Genomic DNA, 12,929 nt, shown 5'->3' with positions numbered 1-12,929 from the left:
CATGAAGAAAACAGGAGCCAGCAGCAGCACTGCCAGAGCACGGCCCTCACCCGCTCCCGGGGGCACAGCAGCTCACACAGAGAAGTTCAACCAAGGGCCTTTTTAATGGATGTAGGTAGGTACACGCCACACGCAGGTTGTTTGCTCACACAAATATCCTTCTCTGCATCCTTCAGCCTCTGCCAGTCTGCCTGTTCTGTGCCCTCAGACCCTGTGACTGCTGCCACAGTGAGCCAGGCCTTGCCGAAACAGCTGCTTTTACTAGTACTACAGTCGACACTCAGGTACGGTACCCATCCACAAAACCCACACTGCACCGTGGAGCACGGGCTCTGGGCACAGGACAGGCCACGCTCCTCCTGTGGAGTGGAACCGGCTCAGTTATTTGGCCAAGCTGCTGCCACTGCCAAGAGCCTCTGGGTCGGTGCAGGTAGCCCAGTGCTTCATGGTGCTTTGGCACACTTGGTTTTGCCCCCAGAGCTCCTCCCAGGGCTGCCTCAGTCACCCACAAACCCACCAGTGCCCAGAAAGACTCCACACAGCACAGAGGGTCCTGGGAAAGGTGGTGGAGGGAGGAAAGTCCAGTGTTGTGATGGAAAAGCTTCCCAGCACCAAGACCTGAAACCAACCATGGCCTTGCCGGGGCTGGGGCAGCAGTGTTAGTCTTCGGCCTGTGGAGGGGGGGCCAGATGGAGCTGGAAGTTCTCGTTCTGGAAGACGCTGCTGGTGGTTGGGTCACCGTGGGAAACGCTGAGCAGCCCGTGCTTCTCACTGCTGTGGCCACGGGACAGCTCTGTCAGGAGAGCCAGCTGCAAGACAAAACCCAGATCCATCACCCACTGCCCGGCCTGGGCACTGCCCGGCAGCACTCGTGCAACTAGAAACCTTAACACGTGTAAAGAAAAGAGTACAGGGTATATATGGTGTGCAGTAACCCTGCAGAGCTCCGCACAGGACAATTTTAAAACAACCTTCAGGTCAGGTTGTTTAATGTTACCTAATTGAAAACAAACCCAGAAAGAGCTGAAAGTACCAACAGCTGCAGCCACAATGGAAAATGCAGGGGACGGAAGGAGCTGCACTTCCCTTGGGACAACATGAGGGACAGGAGGAGGGAACCTTCTGAATGATGGAAGGAGCCAGTGTCTGGAGGGGAGGTTATTTGCAAATCTAAGGGGATCTGAGAAACTTCACAGCGTTTGTCAGGCCCAGCCCCAAAGCCCGAGGCATTTCCATGGCTTCACCACCAGCGAATTCCCCAGCTCTGTCAGAGGCAGCGCGACTGCCTTGAGATGTGCAACAGCCAGCGCCAGGCACAGTAAACTGCCAGCACTAAACGAAACCTAAGAGATCAGCCAAAGCCCACGCTGCCAGTGCTAGTACTGGGCTTGACAACATGCAAAATACCTTTCCCCAGTTGAAACCCAAAGGAAGACGGGTGGTACGTACTCTGGAGGTTCCTCGGTTGAGTCGGCAGAGCTGGTCAAAAGCTTGGATTTGCTGAGGATCCAACAGAGACTCTGAGCTTGTCTGGTAAAAGAGAGTGAGGAGGTTACAGAAATAACACACAACAAGATGCCAGTTACTACACACAGAAATTCATCCCTGCTCCTGTGCTTGGGCCTGGAGCAGCCAGGCCACAGCCTGTTCAGGGGGGCTTTTTTAGCCATCTTTCCACTGGCTTGAAGCCACTGTGCGCACCTCAGTGTGGGAATAAAATACCCTATTCTTGTGCAAAGAAGAGAGATCTGCTCACATCCACAATGACTTCTTGTTGGGTCTGTAGCTGGTGGCAGACAAACAGAATTAAGTTACCTTTTAGGAACAGAAGACAAACAAGAAAAGAGAGGCACAAAGAGAAAGAAAAGGGATGAGAAAACTCCCCCCCAGCCAGCTGGGGAGATAAGGAACAGGTCTCTGCAGCCTCTCCTGGGCTTTTCCCCAGGCAGCAGCAGCTCCCCCCAGTCTTTTCTTGTCATCTCCTGATAGTCTCCCCCAGCCCCACTCAGCCTCCCTGCTGGGTCGCGACACAGTGCTGCTGCAGCAGCAGGCTGTGCGTGGCTATTATGGGGAAGGGTTACTGTGCCAAGGACTAGTATCTACTAATGGTATCTCTTCTAAGGTCTATTTTTAACCCTAGTAGGATGTTAAAGCCTAAAAGATAGGAAATGATGGGTGAAAAGGGGGTGAGGAGACAAGGCAGCCTGCACATCAGTGGCACCCACATCCCCTGAGGAACTGGACACAAAGGACACCATGGTACTGCCCAGCAGTGCCAGCGTTTGCTGGGTACAAGGGTAAGTGTCACCCAGCAGTGCCAAGGCAGAATTGCAAATAGAGGGACCACAGCCTGCAACAAGAGCATTAATGCAAGGGCTGCATACATACTCAAGCTGCTTTAAAAGGCATCATTTACATATCCCAGGGAGAGATGACAGAGCATCACGGATTCTTGTAGGTTTGTTCCATTTTATCACATCACAATGTTTCTATTTTGAATGTTTCTGCTCATATTCCAAAGCAAAAGCATCATCAAGAAACTACAACAGAAGCCAAGGAGAACAGCCTCCCTCATGAGCAGCAATCTGGCATCTGTTGTCTCTGGGGATCTATTTTTAAGGGAACATTCAATGTTCATTCTCAAATATTTTCCCCAAAATAAATTTCCCAAGGGCTATTATCTCAAAATGCTGCAGTCCCACCAGTGGGTACTGACTGAAGCTGCAGTTACTTTAAACTCCCTTTGGCGGTGGATCAAGCCCAACATGAAGAACTCCTAACACTGCCTTCAAGGAGGGTGATGAACTAGAAAGAAGGCTGAACTCCTGGCCCATGGAAGGCAGAGGGGGCTTCACTATTCCGCTCAAGCCAGGCAGGCTCATCAGGAGTCAGGATCATTCCTGGTCAGGCATAAGTGTGCTCGTAGGCTCCTACCAGCAGCCAGGCCCTTCTTGCAGGGCTGGTGTTCTCTGAGGTTGCAGCACATTCACTTGCTTTCTACTTCTCATCCATTATGGTTCATGTTCAAAGCTCTATGAAGATGACTCCCAGTCCTACTGGGGAGATAAGAGCATGCTGTAGTGACATGGTGTTCTGCAGGGCACAGCACACTGGCTCCCAAGCTCCTCTGGAAGAGCTCACCATCAGCTCTTCGTGAGAGCCAGGCAGCCTCAGCACACACCCCAGAAAGCACACTCCAACAGTTATCCGAAGCCCAAGGTACACAGCCAGCCAGGTTTAAGGTACAGCTTGTGGCTGCTGCTGCCTGGGGGGGCTGCAGTGTGCATTACAGCTCTGTCTCACTCCATGGTGAGATGCACCCTATGTCCCAAGCAGAACTGAGCAGTCCTGCCCGAAGTGGGTGAGAAGCTGCGGTCTGCAATGGGTAAGGTCTGGGAGCAGAGGGAACAACGCTTTGCTAGAGACCACATTGTCTTAGTCTTTGCCTCAATTTTTAATCACTACCCAGGGAAAAAAGGGAAACCCCGCTGGCAACTGTACAGTGAAACTCAACTGAAGTGAGCTGCCTTGGAAGAAAGTTACTGAGGACAAAACCTGGAGCACAAACACTGTGCAGAGATGGGTATGCCACCACACAGAGCACCAGCACGGGCTCCAGCCAGTGACACCAGGCTCCCTCCCAGCAGCAGCCCGTCACTCTGCTTTCAGGGCTTTCTGCTCCACCCAAGGGCTATTCTGTCCCCAGCCTCAGCAAAACTCTTGATCCGGGAATGCTTCACCCAGACCCTTGGGTTTGCCTGCTCACGCTCCCCACAGCAGCTCACCTGTCCTCTTCTGGCAGCTCCTCCATCACATGCTCCCCTTCCTGCTCAGCTCTGAACAAAGCACAGCCAAGGCAGAACCTGAACCGTTTCTTTAACTCTCCTGCAGCCGCGTGCATCTTGCCTTTGAGACGTTCATCACGGTCTGAGTGGAACGTCCCAAGTGCAGATCACTTATGCTGGATGCACCTGCTCAGCCTCACTTCTTCCCCCTCTAAGATACTCCTTATACGTGTAAATAGCTATTTGCTAATCACTAATCAAGCAGCCAGTGTCCATGTTTCCCTGCACACATGGCATTGGCATTGAACCAGAGAGCCTGTGACAGTGGGGGTCACGTATCCGCAGCTGGCAGGTTGTACGGGCGCTTCCCAAGGGACATGCAGGTCAGTCTCACTTGGGAAAGAACAATAAAAAGCAAGGAGGAATAAAAAGAGTTACTGGGACCACAGGCATTCAAGGACAAGAAAAATGCAATGTAATTGGCCTCCCCTCTTCTGCTATCTCTTTACCACACGTATGTAACTATCAATCAGACTGTTCTCCAGGCTGATGAGCTGAAATATTGCAGGCAATTCTTTCGGTTGTCATGGAAACAAGTGCTGTCAGGCCTTTTCCTTTTTTAACCGTGTCACTAAAGGCATGTTTTCATTCAAGAGCTACAGGGAGGCTCTCAGAGTCCAGCATCAGGAGTCAAGCATTAGTGGAATCTACTCAGCTCACTCACCCTGCAACACAGCTTCTGCCTCCAGTGTCACTGCAGGGCCAGCCGGCTCGTCAGTGTCTCCATCAGTACAAAGTGGTTCAGCACCTCCGAGCCATTTCCAGCCAAACCCTTCAGAAAGGGCTCAGACTAGATGCAGAACCCAAAAGAGATGCAATTTATCCCCTTGAGGAGCTGGGCCAGCAAGCAGAAGCAAGGTTCCTTTGTGTTTTACAGTTCTCACAGATCCCACCACTATAATGCTAATCTCCATTGCACATTTTGCTTGCACGTATTCCACCTCCCTCTGGTAGTCACCACACAGCCCTCCTAAGCCTACAATTATCTTTAATTTAACAGCTACAAAATCCATCATCAGCTAGTGCCTAAGCAAAGCAGATCATACAGCAGTTGTAAGCAGAGGCACCGTTAATAGTCACACCAAGAGATCCATCCAAGCGCTGCCTCCCAGAGCCATACCTTCCACAAAAGATATTGCTACATCAGTTAGAGCATCAGAGCACCACGTTACTGCGGGGGCTGCTCCAGAACGTGGCGCGGATGCAGCCAGAAATCCTGGGGAAGGTTCTGGGATTCCCAGGAGCAAAACCAGCACCCACCTCCCTCATTTACAGAGCCAAATCCATAGGCAGTGGATGCCAAGTCCACCTTCTGCCATTCCTACCCTGTGGCTGGACACTTATTTCACCATGGCTCAAGTAGCCTTACAAAAAGGTACCTCAGTTCAGTTTTTTAATGAGCTGATTAATGTAAAACTAAGTAAATCTACTTCTTTTCCACCAAACAAAGGCCTGCTGTTTTCATGGTGCTTCCAAGAACCCGGCGCAGTCAACCAAAACCAGAGCAAGGCAGGCAGCCGCTCTGACCCAAAGTCACTAGAATGACACTAACATTACAGAATTGTAAATGAAGTTCAGCAAAACCTCAGGACACCCCTTTCAGGACAAAAGCTGCTTCTGCTGCAGACCTCTGCAGAGCTACTGCAGCATAAAGCACCACTGCTGCGGGACAGACGCTGACTGGAGGTAGGAAGCCTTGCAAGTCCCTCTGGGCAGTGCCCTCTTTGGCACTGACTTGCCAGAGCCTTCCCTCAGCACTGCAGCAGCAGCAGCGGGCTGTCACACAGGCCTGCGCTGCAGCTCCGTCCTCTGATGTCTACACAGCAGCAGAACAGGAAAGCAGATGTCTCTTATTTGTAGTTGAATTTAGCTGAACTTCAGGAGCAAACCTCCTACTCGAGGCAAGCGAGAGGACAGGCTTCTGTGTGCTCTAATAGACTCGCTGCTGCTGCAACATGAGATACTGCAGTGACCGAGGAGAGAGGAAGAAGTGTCTGTGTTAAATACCTCGAAGCACACTGGCGTGCCTCCATTCTCCCTCTGCTAGCTGGTCTGTTCAGCAGCTCACGCCTGCAGCAGGCACTGCTGGAATATTCCCTTGGACTCCCACTGATGCCTTCAGCCAAAAGAGCAGTAACACTGCTCAGGATTAATTAATCCAACACAAAACACGCATCTCCTCACTGGACAGACAGCATGGCCCAGCAGATGAGATACTTACTTATAATGTAGCAGGCTTCAAGGGCAGCACGGCAGCACATGGATTAACCGTTACATAGAGATGATGTGCAACAGACTGATCTCAGTTCAGTGTGGAACCCAAGAGGACAAAGTGTTGTGCATGAAGGCAAATAATTCATTTTCTAAATGTGAGCTAAGAGGCTGTTGCACAGCGTCCCACAAGAGCCAACCACAGAAGACTCAAGACGTGCAGAGTTCTCTCAATGGCAGGAGTTTGGGGAGAGAAAGGGAAGATAAAGACATGTAGAAGAAGGATGAAGCCCTACTTGCTGTACAAAGGATTAGCGACCCCTCCTGCCATTGATAACATCTTCCAAACCTTACAGAAAATCCAAGTGGATGCCTCTGCTATCTGTCCTCTTCACAGCTCCTGACACCCGTGTAGCAATCTGCTATTGCTGTTTAAGAGGGAAGTTTATAATGTGCTTAAGAACAACTCTGGCCCTGAGAGCTCAGCTGCAGCTGCCTGAGCCTGTCTGTGCTCAGCTCCCATACAAACCGATGCAGCACACCGTTTTCATTGTGCCACATGAGGGTAAAGGAATGGGGAAGGAGGCAGGACACGGAAACTGCAGCTTTCCATTTGAGGGATTTACAAGAGACAGATGCTCATCTGCCACCTGCATTTCTGAAAGCCACCCTCCAGAACAGCCAATGACACCCTCACCTACAGCAAGCACCACTGAAACAGCCACAATTTCCTCTCATACCCTCCCATCTGGGGACTACAAACTGAACCAAACCTTCAGCTTCTACTTATTTTGCTCCCCTCCTTCAGAGGAACATCAGAAGAAAGGAGTCATCTGCAGGTGCCTTAACCCTTTGGCCTTTTGGTTGTTGCTCAGCCTGGAATGAGCAGCAATCACCCCCTCCAGCAGCAGCAGCAGCAGCAGCAAGCACAGCACCACATGTAGAGGTCACTGAGACTCTCCAGTCTGTGCTGGGTCTGGAAAGGCAGCCCCTCCTGGCAGATGGGAAGTCACACATTTTCTTTGCTGCCTGTGCTCCAAGGCAGATCTGTGAAGATAGACTGAAAGCTTGCAATTGCACAGTGAGGACATATGCAATGAGCTGTGCCGGTTCCTTGAAGAACAGATACATAACTGTCAAGCACTGTGCTAAACTACACATAACTATTGGCAACAGGGACTGATGCAGTTAGTGGGAATATCAACAGGTTGCAGCAGCAGCCCAGCATCTGTTACTATTTCATAGTATCATAGACTGGTTTGGGTTGGAAGGGACCTTAAAGCTCATCCAGTTCCAACCCCCTGCCACGGGCAGGACACCTTCCACTAGAGCAGGTTGCTCCAAGCCCCTGTGTCCAACCTGGCCTTGAACACTGCCAGGGATGGGGCAACCACAGCTTCTCTGGGCACCCTGTGCCAGTGCCTCAGCACCCTCACATGGAAGAATCTCTTCCTGAGATCTAACCTCAATCTCTCCTCTGTCAGGTTAAAGCCATTCCCCTTGTCGTGTCACTACATGTCCTTGTCAAAAGCCCCTCTCCAGATTTCTTATAGCCCCCCTTTAGGCACCAGAAGCTGCTCTAAGGTCTCCCCTTAAGGAGCCTTTTCTCCAGGCTGAACCAGCCCAGCTCTCTCAGCCTGGCTCCAGAGCAGAGCTGCTCCAGCCCTTGGAGCAGCCTCCTCTGGACTCGCTCCAACAGCTCCATGTCCCTTTCGTGTTGTTGCCCCAGAGCTGGATCAGGACTGCAGGGGGTTCTCCCCAGAGCGCAGTAGAGGGGGAGAATCCCCTCCCTCGACCTGCTGCTCACACTCCTTTTGATGCAGATTTAAATGAGTCTGTCCTACAGATCCTCCTAGATATGAAGTGTTTCAATAAAACGGAGGAAATTTTCATCAAAGACTGAAATAGTTTCTTTGAAAATGAGATGTAAAGTAAAGCAAAGATTACCCACTGAAATTTTGCCATCTTTTCTCTTAACCAGGACACAGCACTTCCCCAGGTGAGCACAGGAGCACAGGGCAGCCAGTCACACTGGGCTTCACTTCAGGGAGTATGAAAGTCAGCTGTCTCTGCGTCATGTTAGCCTCTCAAGAGTCCTAGACGGCAACACTTTGGATCGTAGGCAGTAAAAGGAGACTTCTGCCAGGCTACTGATTGCTATAGGAAGGCCAGGGGTCTGATTTTCTAAAACAAAACCCAAACCAAACCAACAAAACCAGCACCAAAACCCAAAGAAAACAAACCAACCTAAACCACCCAAACCAACCAACCAAGAAACTTAACTAACCCACCTCCCAGTACGAAAAGTCCAAGATAACAATCAGTTCTGATTTAAAAGCTGCTAAAGGAGAATTATGATTTTTAAATTAGTCTTTTTAAATGTGTGGTTTATCTTCAGTTTTAGATTTAGTGCCAGTCCTCCTCTAGTTAAGACTCCCACACTCCGTTTTCTCTTACCAAATCACTTGTTTTTCCAATACATTACAAGAAATCTTATAGCACAGATGTTCTGCTGATGAGAAGCCAACAGTACAAAGTGTCTCTAGTTCCTTCCTCACATGGGTTTCCTATGCACTGTTGAAGAAGTTAAGGAATCTACCATCAAAGCCACCTCCAAAGCCAAAGGACTAGGCATTTTCTCAGTTAATATGGATGTGGGAATATTCTTACAGAGGAGAATGCATAATCTTGTAACTGTATAAAAAGCTAATTATTGGCTTGGTACCATTTGGGAGGTAGGAATCACACCTGGGTATTTTAAAAGTTATAGAGTCCTTGGAAAATTTTGCTGCTGCTGGCGTTCAAGCTATAACTGATGGTCACCAGTGCACTGAAAACAGTAAAACTGGCTCTGTCTTGTGATGGAGAGAGGTCAGGTAACATATGACTAGCTCTAAAATAAGTATTGACATAAAAAGAAGTGCTAAACTTTCATTCTTACCCAATAGGAAGCACACAGACATGCTGCAGAGGGACGTGTAAGTGATATACCATGGTACCAACATCTCACAGGTGGAAGTGGGTCAGGAAGCTCTGGTTTGGATAGAAGGCTGTGTCCCAAGGAGGGATGCTGGTGGCAGGCGCAGAACAGAGCTCAAAGGTGGAGTCTGACAAAGTGCATTAACTATGGATCACATTCATTGTCCATCCTGGTGTGACTTGACAGGATTAAACTCCCGAATAAAACGTATTTTTCATCTGGAAAGCTCTAACAACAGTGCCCTTAGAACTCAGGCATAATCTCAAACTCGGAATAACCAGAGCATGTCAGCTTAGGGGCTCATGGCATGTTCTGCAGAGCTTATGGCCCAAGAAGACTGTGTTCCTCTCCCCGATGCCTAGTACGTAGAGGCTAGCAGAATAAATGGAAAACACAAACTAGCTCACTGAAATGAGGCAAATTAGTTTTGGAGATCAATGACTAAGATAGCAGGAGCATTTCACTTATGTATTCAGGCAGAAGCCCAGCTACTGTGCTTTCACCTAACACGCCTCAGCTAACTTCAAACACCATAACGCAAAACCTGCACGTTTTAAATCGGATTTGAAAGCCACACCACAAACACACAAGCTTTCATTTCTTTTAACATTCATTTATGGTACGGTATCAGGTACGGAGGACAGGAAAGATGACAGATGATCAGTTTAGACCCAGAAGATTTCCCTTTGGAATACAACAAGGCTTAGGGGATAACAGAGAAAGCACAAACTTTTAGTAGCAAACACAGGAAAAGCCCCTTTGCCCAAGTGATAGGACAAGGGGAATGGCTTTAACCTGACAGAGGGGAGATTTAGGTTAGACCTTAGAAAGAAGTTCTTCCCTGTGAGGGTGCTGAGGCGCTGGCACAGGGTGCCCAGAGAAGCTGTGGCTGCCCCATCCCTGGCAGTGTTCAAGGCCAGGTTGGACACAGGGGCTTGGAGCAACCTGCTCTAGTGGAAGGTGTCCCTGCCTGTGGCAGCGGGTTGGAACTGGATGAGCTTTAAAGGTTGCTTCCAACCTGAACCAGTCTGTGATTCTATTCCGCTTCACTGGGGCAGAATGTCTCAAGCCCTCATCACAGCAATGCTCCATTTAGATAAGTGCTATCACTAGATTCAATAATGGTTCAGGGCTGCCTCGTGCCATCTCTCCACCTCCTCCAGTTTCAAGGCAATTGCTACAGAAGTCATGCATGCAAAGCAGGGACAGAGAAAACACTGTCTGCTGGGCTGTCGTTTCACATATAAATCTCAACAGCATTGCAAAATTCCAACTGACAGTCTTTGTTTCAGCAGAGCAGAACTGGTACTATGAAATGCACTCCAGATGCTCACTGGCATTTCTCAGTATGAATCTATTCCTAATTCAAGGCTTGCTAAGAAAATAAATGCCTAAACAGAAGATTTCACTAGCGGGGAAGGGAGGTATGTGTGTGTGTGTGTGTGTGTGAAAAAAACAACCCACATTAGATTTTGCCAACAGACAGACTAAGCTCTCGGGGTCTTCAAAGTGCTTGCAAAGGAATACCCTCCCCACAGGTCTATGCACAAAATGTCCTGGGAGCTTCGGAGCTGGCTCTGGGGGGTCTAGGGAAGGCAGGGCTGGAAGCACAACTTTGTTAATGTAACCTCCCTCTGGGATTTCCTGTTCCTTGTTTGCAGGAACACCAGCTCCGGAAGGGAGAGCAGCTTGACCAACAGAAACCTCTGGGTCTGCCCAGTGCCAGCAGAGTTCAGAGGCAATGCAGAGAAACCCTTCTCCAGAGAACTGCAGCACAAAAAGGCTGAACAGACATTGTGACAAACAGAAACAAACCCCTTCTGTGCCTGGAGTGGCACCAGCAAGCATGGTGCCATGGTTTTTCTGGCTATCCTGCACCCTTGGGAACACACAAATGGGGGTGGGAAACCCTACAAGACTCCCCTTTTCTTCAGTCCCTCTGCTCACCTGCATAACTTCTTTCTCCAGCATCTTGCATCATCCACCAGGCTACTATAGAAAATGCACCTTTCAAACAGGCCTCAATTCTGCACAGAGCAGTATCATGTCAAAACATGGGGGCTTAGTTGTTTTCATGCTTAATTCTCTGCTTATATTTACTTGAGACTGAATAAGACCAAACCCTGCCATACCAGCAGGCACCAGCCTTCCTCCAGCACCTCGTTCTGTGTTCTAGGGGACCCTCCTCACCTTTCTGCTTTCAGCTCCAGCGGAGCCAGGCAACACCGCATCTGTGTCCTCCACTTGGCATTCCCAGCACTTCCCCCTGAAGGAAAGGCCTGTTCTGTCACTCAGATCACTGCCTGGCCAGAAAAATGCTTACCTACAGGGTTAATAAACACTACTGAGCGGCAATTGTTGAGCAAACAAACTTCCTGGAGAAGCTCGAGATTTTACACTCTATTGCCAAGTCTAAATATATTGAGCTTTTTAAAGATCTGACTGCGCAACAGTTGAATCACATGCAAGTACAACAGTTAAATATTATAATGTATGAGGAACATCACAAACTTGGAGAGGATCTGGGACACCAGGAGGAGGAGGTGGGGGGCTTGAAGCAGCGCTCAGGCTCTACTGAGACAGAGCCAAGCTCTGCTGGGCTGGCTGCGTGCGGAGCAGGAAGCGATGGGCTTTGCCAAGACCACATGACAGACAGCAGGGAAGCATCCAGCACTCTCAGATGGTCTGGCATGGACATTTCCTAGGTAGCACAAGACGATCCGTGCTATAACCTGCTTTCTTCCCCATCCAGTCCTCCCATGCCTCCCTTTAAGCCCCGGTCCCAGCCAGCCCTCACTTTTACAGACAAAGCAGTTAAATGAACTGATAATCTCCCTGCCCCAATGACTCCCGTGTCATCTGGAGCATTTCCCACTTTATTCTGATCCAGAGTATGTCCAGACTGGCATTAAAGGGGAAACCCAGGGGTTCTCTGACTGACTAGCCCATGAGAAATCCAGTGATAACCAAGTTATAAGGCACTGGTACAAAATGTCAGGCACTCTAATGATGAATGTAGCTTTAGTACTTAATTCTGCCTTTAGCTTTTGAAGTTAAACCTGGTCTGTCACACCCCTTTGCATGCATTCCTTTGGAGATCTCTAGAGGGTAAAATACAGGGCTGCTGAATCTGGCAAGCTTTAGAGGCAGCACCCACATTTCACTGTAGCAGGACAGGACATAAAGTCACGAGCATTTCTAAGCAGGCTGTTTGGGACAACAGTTGGTTTATAATCTCCTGAGAAAGCTTTTCTTTCTGTCACCATATGAGAAACTAACACAATTTGACTGCAAGGATTGCATTGTGCTCCATACATTCCTCAGAGATTACTTTTCCCCCAAGTCTCCCTTCAAGCAGGAAGCCTCTGGTTTTGTTAATACAGAAGCTGATGGAAGTTGACTAATGCTGTTAGCCATCTTTTGATCGGAATTGATTTGGCAGAAATTGAAATAATCTGCTAGAAGAAAACTAAAGTACTACTATAAAAACATACTCCAAGATTGAATTACTTTGATTTCAGAAGTGGAAAAACACTGCTTTGCATGCATCTGTGCGGTGACAAATGCACAAAGTACCTTGAGGCATTTAGGAACAAACCCTCACCAGTAGCTGCCTTTGCAGGAACGTGGGGCAGTGGAGTCCAGTTCCCCTTGGTGCAATATCCCCAAAAGCCATTCCAACAAGCTACCTGCCATGTTTGCTTACAGTATCACAGGGAAAAGACAGAAGCATGCATACTGAGACTGGCTTTCTTTTTGTATTAGGGATGGTGAAAAAATTCTTGCACACAAATACTGACAATAAATACAAACTAATTATCTGCTCCCTCACCCAAATCCAGCTGCATCCGTCTTGTTTACACACAAGGTTCTTAAAACATTGTGCAAGCACT

General features: G+C 48.9%; 1 protein-coding gene across 4 annotated transcripts in view; it reads right to left on the bottom strand.

Moving 5' to 3' along the window:
- Nucleotides 1-85: 85 nt before the first annotated feature.
- Nucleotides 86-12,929, bottom strand: part of VPS8 (VPS8 subunit of CORVET complex) — a 79,247-nt gene continuing 66,403 nt past the window's right edge. For 3 of the 4 annotated variants that reach the window (XM_030494166.1, XM_030494168.1, XM_030494169.1), the window contains 2 exons: nt 1,450-1,530; nt 241-809 (listed from right to left, as the gene is read on the bottom strand). In XM_030494166.1, the coding sequence (XP_030350026.1) occupies nt 660-809; nt 1,450-1,530 (231 nt within the window). In that variant the 3' untranslated portion in view covers nt 241-659. Of the gene's footprint in view, nt 810-1,449; nt 1,531-12,929 lie in introns of all 4 variants that reach the window. The other variant, XM_030494165.1, reaches the window with a different exon arrangement.

Source organism: Strigops habroptila, chromosome 8, assembly GCF_004027225.2.
Source record: "Strigops habroptila isolate Jane chromosome 8, bStrHab1.2.pri, whole genome shotgun sequence".
Lineage (NCBI taxonomy): Eukaryota > Metazoa > Chordata > Aves > Psittaciformes > Psittacidae > Strigops > Strigops habroptila.
This window is presented reverse-complemented; position numbering and strand designations above follow the sequence as displayed.